General features: G+C 36.5%; 1 protein-coding gene across 3 annotated transcripts in view; it reads left to right on the top strand.

Moving 5' to 3' along the window:
- pank1a (pantothenate kinase 1a) overlaps positions 1 to 14396 on the top strand; it is a 37839-nt gene extending 23443 nt beyond the window's left edge. For all 3 annotated transcript variants that reach the window (XM_049463903.1, XM_049463904.1, XM_049463905.1), the window contains exons 4-7: positions 464 to 640; positions 3310 to 3433; positions 7420 to 7545; positions 9063 to 14396. In XM_049463903.1, the coding sequence (XP_049319860.1) occupies positions 464 to 640; positions 3310 to 3433; positions 7420 to 7545; positions 9063 to 9122 (487 nt within the window). In that variant the 3' untranslated portion in view covers positions 9123 to 14396. The remainder of the gene's footprint in view (positions 1 to 463; positions 641 to 3309; positions 3434 to 7419; positions 7546 to 9062) is intronic.
- The last annotated feature ends 5779 nt before the right edge of the window (positions 14397 to 20175 follow it).

Below are 20175 nucleotides of genomic sequence, written 5' to 3'. Positions count from 1 at the left end.
AGAATAAAACAACAATGTTCTTTTTACTCAAACATATACCTAGAAATAGATAACTGAAGTGATCTCTTAACTTTTTCCAGAGCTGTATATTACTGACACATGCACACAAAAGGACTTATTTGGTTGTTTAAAGAAAAAATATAAGTGTTTCTGGTTTAGTTAAAGGAGAAATCTGGTGTGAAATGGACATTTTAGTGTAGTGAAACATGATAACAAGTACAAACTTTTGTCAAATAGCTGCCCTTCATTCTCTCCCAGCATTCAGAAAGACAGAGCTTTCAGGTAATGCTCCCTACAGGCCTACAATACTAGCAATGTCTCATCACACTCTTACTGTTAATTGACGTTCACTTAATGTAAAAGTTTTACCAAATAGTTATTAAATTACAAATGTCAGTGGTTAAGACATTGGTACTTATGTACATAAAACAAACCCTCTCTCTGTGTGTCTGTCTCTCTGCAGTTTGGGTGGAGGGACGTTTCTGGGGCTGTGCTGTTTGCTGACGGGCTGCGAGACGTTTGAGGAGGCTCTGGAAATGGCCAGTAAAGGGGACAGCACTAATGCGGACAAACTGGTTCGGGACATCTACGGAGGAGACTACCAGCGCTTCGGCCTGCAGGGCTCAGCCGTGGCTTCCAGGTACAGCGTGAGTGTGTCTGAGCGTGTATTTGTATTTTTCAAGATGCTGGCAGTTTCACAGTGTTTTCTTTTTATTTATTTTTATTTGTATTTATTTATTTATTATTTTTCGCATGTATGGGTTTAATATAGGTTTGTGAGTTACTCTACTGTCAGTAGTACATATAAAATAAAACCCTAACCTAAGGCTTTAAATTAAGGCTTTGGTTACTATTGGGTTTTCTTTGTCCCACAAAATTACACAACATATGAAGAAATCAGACATTAGCAGAAAAAACAGCTGAAGAATGTAACTAAACAACAGACCTTAAAAAGAGATGCGCCAGCAGCTTTAAGAATATATATTGCGATTAGCGAACTTTTCTTTGTGTCTGTTTTTTTAATGAACATTTAATAGTATTTTGTTTTTTTGTAATTGTTTGTTTGCATTTTATATGCACGCACTGAATAGTCTGCACTTTAGTATTGTGGTAGATTGTGTTTCTTTGTTACATAATTATTATTTTATACAGCATCAGTCTTGATTAGTTACTGTTCTTTACAAAACAAACAAAGTTTACAGATTCTTTAGGTTAATTAAATGTTGTGTAAATAAAGGCTTTTGATCAGGAAAATGTCCTGAAATATTGTGATACCACCTGTATTTTAAAGTTATTTTCATATACATCCAACTGTGCATTAAAACACCTGAAAATATACCTGAATATAGGAATACCTTTATATAGGAATATAGAAATACCTTTATTAAAAAATATTCTAAAAGTGTTACATGTACATTTACAAGCAAAACATGACGCATGACACATTTCGATGATGTTTGAAGTGAAAAAGAAATAAAAAAGTTTAGTGTGTTTAGTACATTTGATCAAGTGTAAAAGCTGTTCTCTAAGTTCTAGTGAACTCTGGTGCAATCTGCTGCTGGTTCAGTGTGTGAGTTTGCATTAGTTAATTTTGGTGATTTGAAATTGGAAAATTCTTCCAAAAGCAGGTTTATCTACTGTCTGACGGCCCACCCTTAGTAATGTTGTCCTTTGAACCAGGTGTGAACCTGCTGACCTTTGGTCTAGTTGGTAAACTCTGCAGCGAGCGTGTGAGGTGCGGCTGTGGACGCTGTTTAGTGTTTAGAGGGGGACAGTATAGAGTGCAGGGTAAAGTTTAGCCAAGGTCAAACTGTGAGCTTCAGCAAGACACAACACTGACCTTAGAGAGCTGATTAAGCACCCAGGCAACCTTTTGTAGTGTTGTGCTTTGTTGTGTTAAGAGAACATTGTGTGCCGTTTTTTTGTTTGTGTCCCTGGTTTGTGGAATGTGATTCGTCCGCTTACTGCAGCTGCGTCTTATGACCCGGCTAGCATCTGAAAAATGATCTGATTATCAAGTGACTGGCATGAAAAGTTTTTTTTTTAAGGTTTCTCTAATGCAATTAGACCCTTATCCTTTTATACAGTACTTTTGTACTCATGTCCCGTGATTTTTGTCATGTCTGCATTTAACTTGTAATTTGCAGCTTTAAATGGTTGCATAGAAATTTTAATTGAGAAATCTTAAAATGGGCAAAGTGCACCAGCTAATCAGCAGTGGCAAAATTTAAAATGTAAAAATATAAAATCATAGTATTAAACAGTTTTTAGTAATTAAGTATTAGGATAAATATTGTTAATTAAAGCCGCTGGAAAAAAAACATGCAGTGGGATAAATACTAAAATAGTAATGAATTTGGTAATAATGTTATGTTATATTCCAAAATAAGGGTGTTCATACAAGTTTATCCTGCTTTTCTTGGAGTAACTGTCTCTAATGTACAGGGGAGGCTTTCTACTAGATTCTGGAGCTCTACATAGTGTATTGCTGATTTTCTGATAATTACCACCAAAGGTGTGAAAAGTAGTGATACTAGGATTTAAAATACTTGAAGTATCAGCTCAAATGTAAAAGTACTAGTTTCAAATCTACTTAAAGTATAAAAGTACAAGTAGAGTAAGGGAAAAAATTACATTAAGAACAAAAGCTTAGGTCAAGCCACAGGGTCCTATAGTTAATTATCCCCCTCTCCAAAACGTTCTATTAAAATGATAATGTTGATAAATTTGGGATGCACTATGCTCCCTTTTAAAAATGGAAGGAGTAGAAAGTTCAGATCATTGTGTGTAAATGTAAGGAGTAGAAGTAAAAGTTATCTAATGGTGTCCATTTTTTTTTTTTTTTACATTTTTTCTGTTAGCATACACATACTGTTTTATTTTTATTTTTATTTTTTTTTTTTTTTGCTTACTTGTTTTGTTTTGTAATCCATGGACTGTTTAGTAAGACATTATACCTGTATTATTTTGTAAGCATACGTTTTGTACTACTGCACTTGAAAGAAAATAAATAAAAGTTCAAAAAAAAAAAAAATATCTAAACAATAACTACTCCAATACGTATAGGTATAGAGAACCAACATTTCTACTTAAATAACATAATAAAGTATTTGTACTTAGTTACTTGACATCTCTGATCACCTCTCGTCTCATTTCCAACTGCCCACTACTCCACAGCTCAATGCTGGGGGGGTTTATACCCCTCTAGTCCTATTCTATTGGCAGTTCTTATCTACAGGAGCTAGAGACTAGAAAACTGTGTGTGTTTAGAGTGTGAATGAAGCTCACTGATCTCTGTATGTGTTTCAGTTTTGGTCACATGATGAGTAAGGAGAAGAGGGACAGCATCTCCAAAGAAGATCTAGCCCGAGCGACGCTGGTCACAATCACCAATAACATCGGCTCCATCGCTCGCATGTGCGCCGTCAATGAGGTGTGTGGGGGTGGGTTTGTTTAAGGGTGGGTTATGGTAAAAATATAGCATAAGACATGTTTTCACACATTTTACATGTCTTACATTAATGTGAATCAGGATATGGGATGCAATAACCATTTTTATTTCCTTTAATCTTCTAAAGATATTTTTTTTAGTTAGTTGGTTAGTCTAACAACTAATTTATCAATTATTATTATAAATTTGTTTTTGTGGGGGTTTGTTTGATTAAATGTGCTGTTTATTTAAATATATACAGTTATATATATACTTATATATAAGTATATATACTTATACTTATATATACAGTTATATATACTCTTTTATTGATTTTTTTCCTCCTTTGTTAAATGATTACTTAAGTCATCCAGACTATGAAGGAACACATAAGGAATCGTGTTGTAACTTAAAATTGTTATACAAACTAAAACTAACTCTGTGAAGCATTTAGATGCTCTTATCCAGAGTGCTGTTAGCGTGTGGTTTCTGAGGCTGATAACTCTGCTGACTTCTTGCTCTTCCTTTTGGGGCAGTCCTAATGAGAGCCAGTTTCATCATAACGTTTTTAAAGGTCTATTTCGACTACAATTGAGGATACTTTCAAAGTTACTGTAATTTTTTATTTTTATGGATTTACTAACCTTCATTTCTTAAAATATTTTTTACTTTAAATAGTTTATGTAGTTCTTGCCTTAATATGGATTAGAACATTACTCAAATAGAGCTATTATATACTGTATACCAACTCTACCTCTTTAAAATTTTACAACTGATGCTCTCAAACACATTAAAAGGCAAGAAATTCAAGTAATTAACTCTTGAAAAGTTCAGCACAGCTGTTAACTGAAAGCCTGAATTCCAGGTGACTCTACTTCATAAAGCTGACTGAGAAAATGCAGCCAAGATGTGCAAAGCTTTCATTTAAGCAATATTTGAGAAAAATCTCAAATATAAAACATATTCTGGTTTAACACCTTTTGTTTACGAAATAGTTTTACATGTTTTTCTTTATAGTTTGCATATAGTTTGACTTTAGTTTTTATCTACAATGCTTAATCTTAAAATCATTACTTTGTTAAAATTAGGATACAAATTGGAATACAAAGGTTTTTCCAAGCCTCCTGCAAATTGTTTAAAAAAATAGCTGTAAAACATCTAATCTAATGGACATCTAATCTATATCGGATACAACATGGAGCAATTAACCGGCGAACTGTGTATATGCAACAAAATATTCTCTTTGACCCACAACACTAAAACTTTATCTGTGCACATAAACATTATCACATGGGTTACAGCAGGAGTAATAAATGTGAATACTGTCAAGAAACTATAGATGATTTACCTTTATCATTCTCTCCAGTTTATCCCCATACATTCATGCTCAGGCCTTCTGGTCTTGAGCGCAGAAATTACACTGATGTCTCAAAAGTCATGGGACAGCAGTATGTAGATTATGAAGTGTAGTGGGTGGTAATGTAATAATCGTGACCTACGACGTCTGGCTGAAATTGTCCATGCCAACAAACAAAGTGAGACTGATCTATTCAGTAGAGGAGATCCTTCCCACACTCACATAACCTGCAGGTCAGTCCAGCATTATTTAGCTTCCATAAGACGTGTCAAAAGTCAATGAACACAATACTAGTTCCTGTCCCATGACTTTTGGCACGTCCCTGTTAGGGGTGTGCCATATCGTATCGTACGCAATAATACTGCTGTGTTAATGAACTGCTGTAATAATTACTGTTTTTAGCAAAAGAAAAAAAAAATCACACTGTTCTTATTTCCCATACATATATACAGCTCTGGAAAAAAATAAGAGACCACTTAAAAATTGTTTTTTTTATTTTTTATTTTTTTTACCAAATGTATAATATAATATAATATAATCAAGAGGAAGATGGATCATTACAAGCCATCAAACCAAGCTAAACTGCTTGAATATTTGCACCAGAAGTGGCATGAAGTTATTCAAAAGCAGTGTGTAAGACTGGTGGAGGAGAACATGTCAAGATGCATGAAAACTATGAATAAAATCCAGGGTTATTCCACCAAATATTGATTTCTGACCTCTTAAAACTTTATGAATATGAACTTTTCTTTGCATTATTTGAGGTCTGCATTTTTTTTTAAGCCATTTCTCATTTTCTGCAAATAAATTCTCCAAATGACCATATTTTGTATTTGGAATTTGGAAGAAATGTTGTCCATAGTTGATAAAAAAAAAACAATGTTTATTTTACTCAAACATATACCTATAAATAGCAAAATCAGTAAAAGTGATTCAGAAAATTAAGGGGCCTCTTATTTTTTTCCAAAGCTGTAAATCTACTAGAGACAGATTATATCGATCCAATGTCCTTCATTTTACTTTAATCCTGGATATATATATAGATATTAAGAGTGCATTATTAGTATCATGACATTCTGGATCATTGACTTCTGTAACAAATCTGATAAAATTATTTTATTTTTTAATATCTCAGATAGGGGAGTGTTATATCATATAGTATGCAATAATAAAATGTATTTTTAATTTTGTTGCATTAGTGTATTCTTAATCGTCAAAAGTATAGTTATTGCGAAAATACCATGAAGTATTGTGATAATATTTTAGGGCCATATCGCCCACCCCTAATCCCTGTATGTCTTTTGTATATTTGACGTCTGTCTGGTTTCTCTGAGCTTCTTTACAGTGTTGCCTTGTAGCCTTGTGATCAAGCAGCATTGTACAGGGCTATCAGAGCATCCAGATCATCAGCTGCAGAAGGTCAGCCGGCGTTCTGACAGTTCTGTGTGCGTCAGCTCTTCCAGATTTTTGGCATAAACTCTTAATTGCAGTTGGATTAGAAGTGTTTATTTCCTCTCTATTGTCCAGGGTTTACCATCACAAAGCAGCGTGGAATAAATTCAACAAGACGCACGTTGTGATTGAGCAACATTCTCAGTTGATATTTTGTGGACCATGACCTTTTAGCCTTTTAGATCAAGACAGGCTTGGCTCCTGAAGTGTGCTTTTTTAGTTATTGCTCTGCAGCCATCAGGCTTATATTGACTTAAACTAAGACTGACAGACAGACACATAAATAAATAAATAAATAAATAAATTCAGGACATCCAGTAGCAGGTACACAAAGTACACAGAAGTTACAAAAGTAGGATGAAATATAATGATACAGATAAAAATACAATAAAATATAAAAGTAGTCTGTGTAATGGAGGTAATGCAGTAAAACACAATAAAACAAAAATGTACACCAGCTATGCATATTGAGAGGATAACTGATGTCAGCCATACAGAAAGTGTAAATAAATTCCCCCGGTTTCTACACCAATGAATGCTGGTATTTCTTTTTTTTTTTTTTTTTTTTTTTTGGAGAGAACTTTCGGGACAGAAAAGTACGTGTATTAAATTGTGAAAAACTGTTTTAAAATCAAATCAAATCAAAAATCAAATTTTCAAATCAAATTGTGTCATGTTGATATTAGCTCTTCTATGAGTGACCATCATTGCAAATATATTTTTCTGCACTTTAGAATATTTTACAAAATCAACTGTTTACAGATTTACAGATTTTATGTGTTTTTAACTGTTATTTGTTTAAAATAGATTTAAAAAAATTTTTAGTATTCTTGTATTTTTCAATCTAAAATATGTTTCTGTATTTCTTTCGCCAAGAAAATTACTATCGCAAAAAAACTAAAATATATTTAATATAGTGATCTATATAGTGATATTTGGGCCTTATCGCCCACCTTTAGTACAAATAAGGGTCACATTAAGCAAACAGGTGTAAACGGGGTCTTTTAGGTCGTTTTTTTTTAACAAACATTGTTTAATTCTACTGATCAGTGTAATGTAATTAACCAAGAAGTGTAAAGCATGTAATCTGCACATGCTTGGTTATGCCTCCCCCTATTGGTTGAAGTGCAGCTTTGCACATGGCTTTGTGTTTACATTAGTTTCTCTGTTTTATCTTCAGAAAATCGAGAGAGTGGTGTTTGTGGGGAATTTCTTGAGGATAAACACGGTGTCGACGAAGCTGCTGGCCTATGCAATGGACTTCTGGTCCAGGGGACAACTGAGGGCTCTCTTCCTGGAGCATGAGGTGAGAAGGAACACAGAGCTTAATCTGTTAATCTGTTTGTGTATTACTGATTAGTAAGAGGAAAAGGAAACAGTGATATTAGAAAGTGGAAGTTATTGGGAACGGCAGCAACCATAACAGCAATAGCTACACACCTCCAAACTTAATGTGTTTTCAGATGTGTATAGAGCTTCAAGGAATCTGTTTCCACAGCCAAGCAGCTCAATTCAAGCCTTACATTACAGCAAGGCAAAAATTTAGAGCACTGAAGATGCGTTCTCTAAAATGATGTATCACCAGGAGTACACAATCTGACTGAATTTTTGTAAAGTTTGAAAGTGACTGAAAGTTGGGTGGAGTTTCCAGTAAAATGAACTCTTAATGCTTCAGCCTATGAAGATTTTTTTGGAAATCGTCATGCTCCCAACTTTGCAGGAACAGTTTTGGGACAACTCCTTCCTGTTCCAACATGACTGAGCGATTTTGGGGTTGAAGAACTTGAGTTCTTACCCTGACCTCACAACACCTCACCTTACAAGTAGAAGGTGCACTTTTAAAAAACACACCATAAACACACTCCTAAACCTTGTGGAAAGCCATCCCAGGAGATACAAAGCTGTTACAGCTGTTATCAGTGGGCCTACAAAAGCTTGACAGTATATCAGTATTTTTTTTGTGTCGACAATTAGCATATCTAGAATACCATCAGTCCTCAAAGAACACTGACCAAACTGTACAATTCATTATATAGAGTAAAAAAAAAAGCATTCTGTTTAATTGCATGATGTGCAACAAAAATTAAATACGAATCACGTTAATGTGCGTGAAAGAGCATTTTAATAGCAGAATCTGCCACTGCTGATGTTTTTTTCTGTGTGTCAAAATAAGAAAAATACTGTTTTTATCGCATTGACTAATAAGAAGAATCATAGTGTTTTTTTTTTGTTTTGTTTTTTTCTAGCTCTAGCCCAAACCATACTAAACTCTGTGGATTAAGAATGAATTGTCTCTCTTTTTTTATATTTGTTTAGAGGCAGATGTGTGAAAACTCATGACACAGGTGCATCTCAAAAAATTTGAATATCATTTTAAGTTACTTTATTTCAGTAGTTGTTGGTCCAGTGCAGTGCAGTGTTTTCCCAGAAAATGCTTCTCTCTGCCGACAACTTTTATGGAAATGCGAATTTAATTTTCCAGCAAGACTTGGCACACTGCCCACACTGTCAAAAGTACCAATTGGTCTTATAATAATCACATTTTCTTGGTTTTCGTTGGCTGTAAGACATAATCATTAATAAAAGAAATAAACTAAAATAAAGTAACTTTTCAATGATATTCTGATTTTTTGAGCTGCACCTGTATCTACCAATCTATCATTACAGACCTACTTTCCTTGAGTTTACTGTAGTATTGCATCGTCATGCACAGCAATAATACACTTGGAACTGATCTTAGAATTCGGATACTTCAGAATTCTTCTCTTAATTATTCTCCTTTCACTCAGCATCTGATCACTTTCTCTCGGTTTGTTCACTCAGGGATACTTTGGAGCGGTCGGTGCATTCCTGGAGCTCCTGAAGTCGCCCGAGGACCCCTGAGGAAGGGGGAAACCCTCTGCGTGAAGTTTCAAAAGAAGCTGCTGAAAGGTTTTTATGTGAACCACACCCCCTTCCCCCAACAGGAATATAGGAATTCTGGGAACTACTGGGCGAAGTCCGTTGGGAGAAGCCATCATTAATTTAAAGAACCCTTAAATCCTGGCCTTTTATCCTTTTATTGTAAGATAAGATGTTTTTACGAGTAATTTAGACTCTCTCAGACTAATATTTGTGTGCTTTGAGAGGTTTATTTGTTCTCCGGATGTTTTATAATGTATATAAATGTGTATATTGTGTCTAGAGAGAATTTACTGATGGCCAAATCCTGCTGTGATGAAACCTCCTCCCTCTTTATGACTGTATCTAGACCGCGAGCCTCGCTGCACAGAACAAAACCAGTTTTTTTATTTTTGCTTGCCCTTTTTTTTTTTTTTTTTTTTTTGTTATTATTTCATTTTTTAATCTCCTGGCATGTGATCATTTCATGTGGTCCAAACTGGAGTTGAACACTACTACCCAAGGTGTTCGAGTTCAATGCTCAGGTTTATGTATATAAATAAGATTTAATGTGTAAAATGTAATTATCACAGGTCTGATTACATTGGAATTAAAACCAATAATTTAAAAATAGAGATGCACAACAGTATCAATATCATTTCAACATTATTTAGAATCCAAATCTATAATTGTAGATTTGATTTCTGCTTTTTATGCATTTTTATGTGTCATATCTGTATCAACAAAATCGAACATAAAAATATCAGATAACACCTTTAGAATTTTCATATCTGTACATCTTTGATTTAAACTGAACCTTTTGTCCTATTTGTAGTCCCATTTATTGTCATTAGGTTTGGGCGTAGTGTACACTTCATGTTTTCAAAAGGGCTTCTTTTAGAGTTCTCAAGTAAAATAACTTCTGGTTCTAAATGGAACCCTGACAACCCTAAAAAAAAAAAAACATAAAAATCCATTAGTGGTTCCTCTCAGTGGTGGAAAACAGCAAAAGACCCCTTTAGCTTAAAGAGTTTAGTTTAGTATAAAATTATTGGCTGAAACAAGGTGTTTTTATCAATTTTATCAGATTATTGCTTCTTTTTTTGTTTTTGGACAAGTTTAGTATCAAATTATTATTTAATATGATAAACTGGGACCTATGGCCACCTCAGTAAGGAATACGGTCTTTTTTTTTTCTTCTTTCTTTTTTTTGAGCTTTTTTTCTTTGTACTTTTTCTACCCTTCACTTTTCACACTTTCACATAATTCACAAACAAGACGTTTGATTCACAGTGTCAAATTATTAATTCGAGTTACTAGAAACTGATCTGGTTAGATGCCACACACAACGCCTTAGGTTTTATTTTATTTTATTTTTTTTTAGATGAAAGCAGATGAAATCTGACCATGTGTCCACTAGGGCTGCACAGATGCTATTTTTCGCACTATAAGGTGCAGTATCAGTGAACGTCTATTTTCTGATCTATTTTTGTACATACAGTGCACAGGATTATTAAGTGGATTTTAAGAGACACTATAAGAAACTTGTAATTTAGCAAGGCTTGCCGCTGGGTTGTTAGGGAGGGGAGGGGGGCGAGCAAACGAAGTTAAATAAAGCTAAGCAAAGTAAACAAAGCTGTAATTTAAAAAGACTTTTAAAGTCAAAAAACGAGAGCTGGATGTTAATCTACACAGATTTTTCTCCTGAAAACTGTTTTTTGGGCGAGTAAAGCTTCTGCTTCCATTTATTTACAGTAACCTTAGATTACCAATATTTTCAAGCACTAAGGCTGGAGCATTAGCACTAGCGGCTAACCACTCCAGCAGTGCTAGCCGGGGTTAGGGCAGTCTACACGCCGATAATACTCACCTCTGAACAGTGAAAGAGCTAACGTGCTTAGCATATAATGCTAATGCTGCTCCAGCAGTGCTGGATGGGGTTAGCAGCAGGGAACAGGAAAATAGCGGTTAGTGGCTAATGATAGTGCTACTCCAGCTACTCCAGTATTTAAGCACAAATTTTCAACCAGACATGCTGTTCTGTTCCCCCGTCTGCTCTGCCAAACACACACTCACAGCATAGATTTGCTGCTGTTGTTGGCTTTCACACCATTTAATCAGACATCTGTAACTTCTGTTTTAACTCAAGTAAAAAAACAGCTTTCGATTTCTCAAACTCAACCAGAGCTGCTGCTGAATGTGAGAATGAGTCTTTAAGGGAAGCAGACTCATCCTCTTAATCCATCATCAGAAGATGGCACTATTGGCACAGGTATTAAGGTATCAACAACAAATCTTGTTCACTTGTGCTACTTTTACCTGCTGTGTGAATGTTTGAGTTTAAGTTACTGGTCTCCTGCTAAAAGAAGTGAAGGAAAACATAGCAGTCTGTTTGTGCAGCCCTGAAAATCAGTAGACACAAAAATGGTCTTTTTAAGGGAACAGCTTGACCGCAACTTGCTAATGTGGCTAACTATGACTACAAGCTAATAGCCACTAGTTTGCTCATTTTTAGCCATTTGCTTTTATGCATTGTTAGCAGCGTTAGCATTTTTGGTGGGACCAAGCTGCCATTAGTTTTCTTCCATGTGCTAAATGCCATGCTTGCTAAAACACATTAAACAGTGCTGAAATGGCTGTCTGATCTACAGTACACTTCATTGCCCTTCCTTCCTCTGCCTTTAATCTGTCACAGACATTAGAAAGAGCTCTCTGATCTGGTGTTTTTACTGGTTTATTGTAGTTTTTGGTAAACTGCAGCCTGATGGAGAAAATTTATTAGAACTGGATAAACATTTAACCTGCCGTTGTTTCTTATTTCTAGTGAAGTGCCAAAGTGTAGGTAAAGCATTTACAAAAAGGTCTCCGTTTTGGTTCCTAAATCAGTTTGAGTTGCTTTTTTTATGCGTGTGTGTTCAGACAGCAAACAACCTGTGAGAACCTATAATGTACAACTGTGATTAAAATATCATTCAGAGATTCAGTTAAATCAGATTTAAACTAGATCTAATCACAGGTTTAGTTTCATGGCCTTTCATCTGTGTTTCCGACCTGCCCTGTGCTTGTTCTATTTTTGTTTCTGTTTTATTTCCTGATAATGGTTGCCTTCGCGGTCTCTGTGTTGCCCATATCTGCAGTTTTCTTTTTATTTATTTCATTTTTTCTGGAGGTATTGCTGTATTCAAATTGTTTTAATCCCACTATAATGTAATTTATTTTTTTCTGTTCTCCTGAATAAGCTTTTGATTTTTGTTTTTTGTTTTTTTGTTTTGTATTCAATCCGTTTTATTTATGTTTTGAGATTACTCTGGCATTATACACACACACACACAATATACAGCTCTGGAAAACATTAAGAGAGCACTTCAGTTTCTGAATCAGTTTCTCTAAACTTGCTATTTACAGAGGTATAAGTTTGAGTAAAATGAATATTGTTTTATTCTATAAACTATGGACAACATTTCTACCAAATTCCAAATAAAAATATTGTCATGTAAAGCATTTATTTGCAGAAAACGAGAAATGGCTAAAATAACAAAAATATGCAGAACTTTCAGACCTCAAATAATGCAAACAAACCAGTTCATATTCATAAAGTTTTAAGTGTTCAGCAATCAATATTTGCTGGAACAACCCTGGTTTTTAATAACATCTTTGGTTTTCATGCATCTTTGCATGTTCTCCTCCACCAGTCTTACACACTGCTTTTGGATAACTTAATGCCACTCCTAGTGCAGAAATTCAAGCAGTTCAGATTTAGTTACATGGCCATCTTCCTCTTGATTATATTTCAGAGATTTTCAATTTGGTAAAATCAAAGAAACTCATCATTTTTAAGTGGTCTCTCTTTTTTTTCCCAGAGCTGTATATATAGAAGTGCTAAGTAGAGATGGTAACTCTATCCGACAGACAGGAAGTCTGTTTTCCCCCATTGCCTTTCACTATATGTACAATTGTTTGTTTGTTTTATTTAAATTTTTACGTGAGTTTTCATATTGTGTGTTTTGAATTTGCATGTGTGCACTTAAGGGACAAATCTTTGATAATGTTAAATGTGTTCTATGTTGAAAGAAGTTGACGTTTGGTTGATCTTACCTTAGCTAGCATTAAGTGACTGCACTAAAAATCACTGTTCATGATTCATGATGGTTCAATATTGAAATTCTTGATAATCTTGCTAGTAGGCTTTTGCTGATCTAAACTGACCTTTCATAGTCAAGGTGTGTGAAAATCTGGCCAGCCAAATATAAATATATATATATATATACACTATGCTGACCAAGAACCAAGCAAGTTAATCCATCAAACTTGAAGAACAACATAGCCTATGCAAAAGACGAGCTTTCAAACCATCTTAACAAGTTTGACCAGCTTGACCAGACTGGGATTTCTAAGGGAAGCACATGCTTTTTTGTTCTTGGTTTGTTTCTCCTATTATGCTACACCTGACCTAATGTTGTGTCACTTCATTGATGAGAAACCCTGCCCTCATGAGGAACTGGGGGATGGATACTATGGTAAAGTGGGCCTTTTTAACTGTGTCCTTCCAGTAGTAGTAGGTTATGCTAGGTTATGTATATTTAATATAACAGTGCCATCTACTGTCAATTGTTTTATGTAATATCCTCTTAATAAGAGTGCCTGCTAGTAACAGTAACGTAAATATGAATGTTGTGTCTGAGGGCTAAAATCAGGTGTATCTGAAAGTGGCTTAAACATCAGTTTAGACCAATAGAATCAAGGCAATAACAAGATAGATAAAACCATTGGAAAACTTTCAGAGTTAACAAGATAGCTTGACTACTCGAACCTCTCTCTGGTCTGGTCTGTTCTGGTCTGATCATCTCTCATTAACCTTAGGTAAGTTCAGTCAGCCAAACTACCAAACTGATCTAATCACTGATGCAACGTTTTAAAATTATGCAGAGAGGAACATTTCTTGGGGATGTACTTTTTACGAATTTTTTAAATCTATATAGAAGTTCTGTTGATTCCTGCTGAATTTTGAAGATTACTGACACTGTTTTTCAATATTCTCTTCTGGTGTTCTCACTAATCTGATCAGCCTTTGTGCTATTCAACTGTAAATAAGTGTAAATATTTTAAGTCATTGTTTTTGGCCTTTCAGAACATGTAACATGAAGGCAATGTATACGGAGTAAGCTTTCCCAAACAAAGTATAATCTTTTGGGTTAAATGGGTACGATGTGTGTTTTCTTTCAAGAACAAATTTAAAAGAAAACAACGCATAATAAAGAAATTAACAAAAGGACTAAAGACATGGTTTCAGTTTGTTTTATTTCTTGTGAATAGAAGCAGAATTTGCAGCAAAACGAGCTGGTACAGCTTCCTTACAGGACCCTTTTTGTCTAAGGGCGTTTTTATACCTGTAGTTGGTTTCTATGGTCTCGTCGGTCTGGATCAGTTAATGAGTTTGTTTAATTGGACCGTTTTCTCTCTGCACACTTTGGGCCCATTAGCACCAATTGAGCATTGTGTCAACGCCACAGCCTACCTGAGTATTGTTGCTGACCATGTCCTCCATCCCTTTATGACCACAGTGTACCCATCTTCTGATGCTACTTCCAGCAGGATAATACTCATGCATGTCATAAAGCGCAAATCATCTCAGACTGGTTTCTTAAACATGACAATGAGTTCACTGTACTGGAATGTCCTCCACAGTCACCAGATCTCGAGCCAATAAAGCATCTTTGGGATATGGGGGTGTGTGAAAACACCTTTACACCCCTCACTGTTAAGACTACACAATAGGCTATACTAATACTATAGTAATGGTTGGTTATCTTCATTTTTTGCAGAGAAAATACTCAAATAACTTAAAGTTTCTTTGGTCGTTTGTGCTCCATCTTGCTTATGATTCTCATAGCACTCTGTTTGGAGTGTTCCTCTGAAAATTATCAGTTTGAAGGGTCATTACATTACATTACATTACATTTGGCAGACGCTTTTGTCCAAAGCGACTTACAATAGTCAAGTACAAAAGTAATAGAAGTTAAAGGTAAAACATTTTTAGATAGGGCCTAAAGGAGGTCAAAGGGAAATAGTAGGATAGAGGAGTGAAGGAGGGGAAGAAGGAAATGAGGTTAGAAGTAGTTAGTGTGTTAGAGGTGCTCTTTGAAGAGCTCTGTCTTCAGGAGTTTATTAAAGATAGCGAGAGATTGTCCTGATCTGGTAGTGGAAGGTAGTTAGTTAGAGGTGTTAGGAGAGTAAGTGCTCTTTGAAGAGCTCTGTCTTCAGGAGTCTCTTAAAGATAGTGAGAGATGCTCTTGATCTGGTAGTGGAAGGTAGTTTGTTCCACCATTGGGGAACTCTGTATGAGAACAGTCTGGATTGCTTTGTGTGAATGTTTGTTTGGTAAAGCGAGGTGACGTTCATTGGAGGAGCCCAGCGGCCGGGAGGTAGCGTAAGCCTTCAGGAGCGAGTGCAGGTAGGAAGGAGCCTGTTCTGTCATCACCTTGTAGGCGATTGTAAGCGCTTTGAATTTGATGCGAGCATCAACTGGTAGCCAATGGAGCTCAATGAGCAGTGGGTTGTGCCCGTTTTGGCTGGTTGAAGACCAGACGTGCTGCTGCATTCTGGATCATTTGGAGTGGTTTTACTACACAGGCCGGGAGGCCAGTTAGCAGGGCATTGCAGTAGTCGAGGCGTGAGATGACGACTGCTTGTACCAGGAGTTGGGTGGCCTGTTGCGTCAGAAACTGTCTAAATTTTCTGATGTTATAAAGTGCGAAGCGGCAGGATCGAGCAACTTAGGCCACATGGTGCGTGAAGGAGAGTTGGTCATCAACCAGAACACCCAGGTTCCTAGCAACCTTTGTCGGTGAGAGAGAGAGAGAGAGTCGATGCTTATAGAGAAGTTGTGTTGGAAAGATGGTTTCGCTGGTATGACCAGAAGTTCAGTCTTTGAGAGATTTAATTGAAGGTGATGCTCCTTCATCCATGAGGATATGTCAGAGAGACACTGCATTATCTGTGCAGAGATTGAGTGATCTTCAGTTCATATATGTCCAACTCTGATGAAAAATGTCAGGAGTGACCCAAGCCAAATTAACAAACAAAACCCACATTAACTCCTACAAAAAGTGCTACCTAACCTATGAAATATACAAAAACAAAGACAGTGCTTACCCAACTCCCTTTTTAATATAAACACACACAAAACCCTCAAAACTGGTACACACACACTATTTACAGATTTTACAAATATTTAACAGGTATCTGATAAGAGGACAGGCTATATAATCAAAGTCAAAATACAGGCAAGCAGTCAAAACGAGTAAGTAATCAATAATACATCAAACAATGGCCAAACAACAATGAGGAAACAGTTCGTTCAGGCAGTGCGTTTGGCGCTTCTTTTAAATGGAGTACAGGGTGGAGATAAACCATGGTCTAGACTACAGCGGGACTGTGGACCGGATTGGATGATGTGAAATCATGGAGTGGAACAAACTGGAACGACACACAGGAGCAGAGACGCAGCCTAGCAGCAAAAAAACAAAACAAAACACACAACAGTAAGTAACGAGGCTATTTTTAAAATGTAAAGTGTAGAAGTGAAAAAGTCGTCTGAAAAATATTTACTGCAGTAAAGTATAGATAACCAACATTTCTACTTAACAAAATATTTGTACTACTCAACACATCTCTGTCCCTAAAGGCCCTGATTATGTGTGGCAGGGTAATGTAACAGGTTTACATTAGTGAAAGAGGCTGTTAGCTTACAGTCTACCCACATACACACACCCTACCCCCCAAAACACTTACTGTTGTGCCTGGTGGCTTTGTGGGTACAGTCTTGTCTCATGTACAGGAAGTTGCTCACTGAAATGGCCTAGTTTCAGCTTTGCTTGTGAGGTGGTGGTATAGTATGGGGGGGGGGGGGGTAGAATCATGAGAAAAGTAGAATCATGAGAAAAATCTAACATTTGCAAATGGGGATGTTAGTCAAATTAACACTCTTGTTTGCTTTGTGTTCCATAACCACTTCCTGTCTTCTCTCCAGGGGACTTGCGAGGTGGCATGTGTTACAGTACACTAAGGGCCCAGCTTTTACCTCAAAAACAAACAGAATAAAGTATCATTGATGTTCCCCTAAATTACCTGCTAGCGTACCTTCACAGTATGAACGCGCAGGTCAGTATCCTCTGCTGAGACACGCAAAAGTGCTGCGCTTTTATAATATATTGTAATGACCCTATATATTTATATATATAAATAAATATATAAATATAAATATTTATATTTATATATATAAATAAATATATAAATATAAATAAATATATTTAATGTTAAGATTAGATACAAATACATTTTACTACCCCTAGGCGGCTCTTAGCCACTGGATTAGGATGCTGCCACCACCTTTAATTTCCGGTCTGGTCCAGGTGAGCCTGATTCCAACATCAGCATACACAGTAGTCAGTAATTTAAATAATAACGATAATTCATGAAAACAAGTAAAAGGGACAATAATGTCACTTCATACTAGCTCAGGACCATCTGTAACACCCACACCAACTTGCATCAAACTCACACATCAAATTCACACTTTAAACTCAAATAATTAAACAACCACACACACGCAAAGTGATCACTACACACTATCCTGAGTACTGGCTAGTTAACTATTGTAAAAGTCCAAATGCCCCCTTCTGCTCTTCTACAAACATCTACATCTACAAACATTCACAAGCAACTACCAACACACATGCCCGCACGCGCGCACTCAGACACACGCACGCACACACACTTATAGAAGTTATATAAATGTCCAGACTGCCGGTCCAAAAGCGGAGTCTTCCCACAGCAGCGTCTCTACAAAGTTCCTCACTTATTTGGCCAGGCGCAAACACAGCGTCTCAGTTCATTCATAAAACAAGGGGTGCTCCCCCCCTAACTCTCATCTAACACAACGCAAAAATACCAGGTGAAAAAAATTAACCAGCGTGTTTTTTAAAGGTCACCTTCCGCGAAAATCCGATTTTTCTTGTTTTTTGTGGAATACAGTAGGTCTCTCCGAGTTGAATGTGTACACCTGCACATTAAACTGTTTTGCAGCCCCCATTGTCTGCAGGAGCTAAGCAAAGAAATCCCCCCTCCCCCCCTCCGAAAAACGGGTGAATTTTGAATGATCTTTCTGCCTACATAGGCAGAAACTCACAGACCAGCCCACCTTGGCTCGAGAAACTCCCAGAGGCGGAGCTGAAGCGACATCACCGCTCATCAGTTAGGAGGTGGGAGGCAGTGAGCGGCAGAGCGGTGGAGGGGCGTCGCAGTGCTCCTAGCCAATCAGAGGAGAGATATTTGCATGCTGTTTGCATGTATGAATATTCATGAGCAAAGCTGGAATCCGGTCATTTTGGACACACCCCTAAAACAGTCCATTAAAAAAGAGCTATACAGAGACACCTGAGCCCTTTTTTTTTACAAAAACGGCTCACATGTCATTCATTCATACTAGAGACCACAACTAGACATTTTAAAATGAAAGAAAAAACGACGGAAGGTGAGCTTTAACATTTTGCGTGGGAAAATGAACTTTCACGAACGCAAATGTAAAGCACCTGACTCATGACAATTTTCACACTGATCAACCATATTTTTTTTCATTTATAGATAAAATGTGTTTCTTTGAACTAATAAAACATACAAAAAAACATATATTGTGGTCATTTCCGGATTAACTGTGCTATGGGTGTGGATGAAGTGTCTAAGTATTTTGGTACCGGACACTAACAATATGCGAATCACCCAACTGGTGACGTCCAATCATCTGCGTCTCACCGCTATCTGATCCACACTGCTCAGTCCAATCAGCTCCCCCTTCTGCCCCTAAACCCATACATCACCCAGTGCCCCTATTTTCCGTTATGCCCAAAACACACCCATGATTAATTAAGAGATTTAGTACATGTCTTTGCGCATTTCGAGCAGCGCAAGGTGTATTTTTTCATCCTCACTGTACCAAAGACACACCAACATGCCCTAAATATTGACTGTTGTGCTATAGATTGCTAAAATAGGGTCCTTAGGCAGCTTTATTCTGATTTCAGAGGCATTGACTTTTAGCGTTAGTCTTTAGTCCAGTCTGATGGACACTTCTACCCTGGGCTAGTGCTCGTCATTTGCATGCTTTGTGCATTTGTGCAACATAAGTCAGAAAGTAGAGTCAGGAAGGAGAGATAGAGATAAAGGGTAACCACAACCACTGATTTTATGACTCCACCCTCAGCTCAAATTTGAAAAATGCAACAAAAAGTAGTGTGGATCTGATAGAGGTGAGACGCAGATGATTGAATGTCACCAGGGGGGTGGTATTAATGATTGATTGATTTGCATATTGATAGTGTCCTGTACCAAAGTACACAGACACATCGCACAGAGGCGGAAATGACCACAATAAAACTTTTTTTGTATATTTTATTAGTTCAAAGAAACACATTTTAGCTATAAATGAAAAAAATATGGTCGAGCCTCTTTAAAGGGAGAAGACTGAGCAGTGGAGGGTTGACACGAAAGAGCTTATCATGACAAGCAAGAGAAATAAAAGAAATGTATAGGATGCTAGATTGGAAAGGGGAGGGGATTTGGGTATGGGATATGGTGGTGGTTGGTGGTTGATTCTGAAGCAGGGAGGAACCCAACCTCATATAACGTTTAGTAATCTATCCTTCTGTTTTATTGGGTAAAAATTAGGTCTGTCACAATGACTACATCATCGACTACATACTGACCTTAATACTGCCCATTGTGCCTACTTATAGGATTTTTCTTTATATTCCAATTCCCATGTCTGTATATTATTAAGAATTATTTATTATTGGTTCTGTTTTTTTTAATTAATTAAAATTAATTAATTAAATTTTTTTAATGTAAATACATTGTTATGCTTTTATATTATCATTTAATCAGTTGTAATAAATGGTGTTAAATAGTGTTTTAGCAGTGTCAGGACCTAAGTGAGACAGCGTGGGCTGCAAGACATCAGGTCAGCATGTCTTGCATTTCAGACAGCCAGTATACACAGTAA

The sequence above is a fragment of the Astyanax mexicanus genome, chromosome 14 (assembly GCF_023375975.1).
Source record: "Astyanax mexicanus isolate ESR-SI-001 chromosome 14, AstMex3_surface, whole genome shotgun sequence".
NCBI classification, from domain to species: Eukaryota; Metazoa; Chordata; class Actinopteri; order Characiformes; family Acestrorhamphidae; genus Astyanax; species Astyanax mexicanus.
The sequence above is the reverse complement of the archived record's forward strand: the minus strand, read 5'-3'. Positions and strand labels throughout refer to the sequence as shown.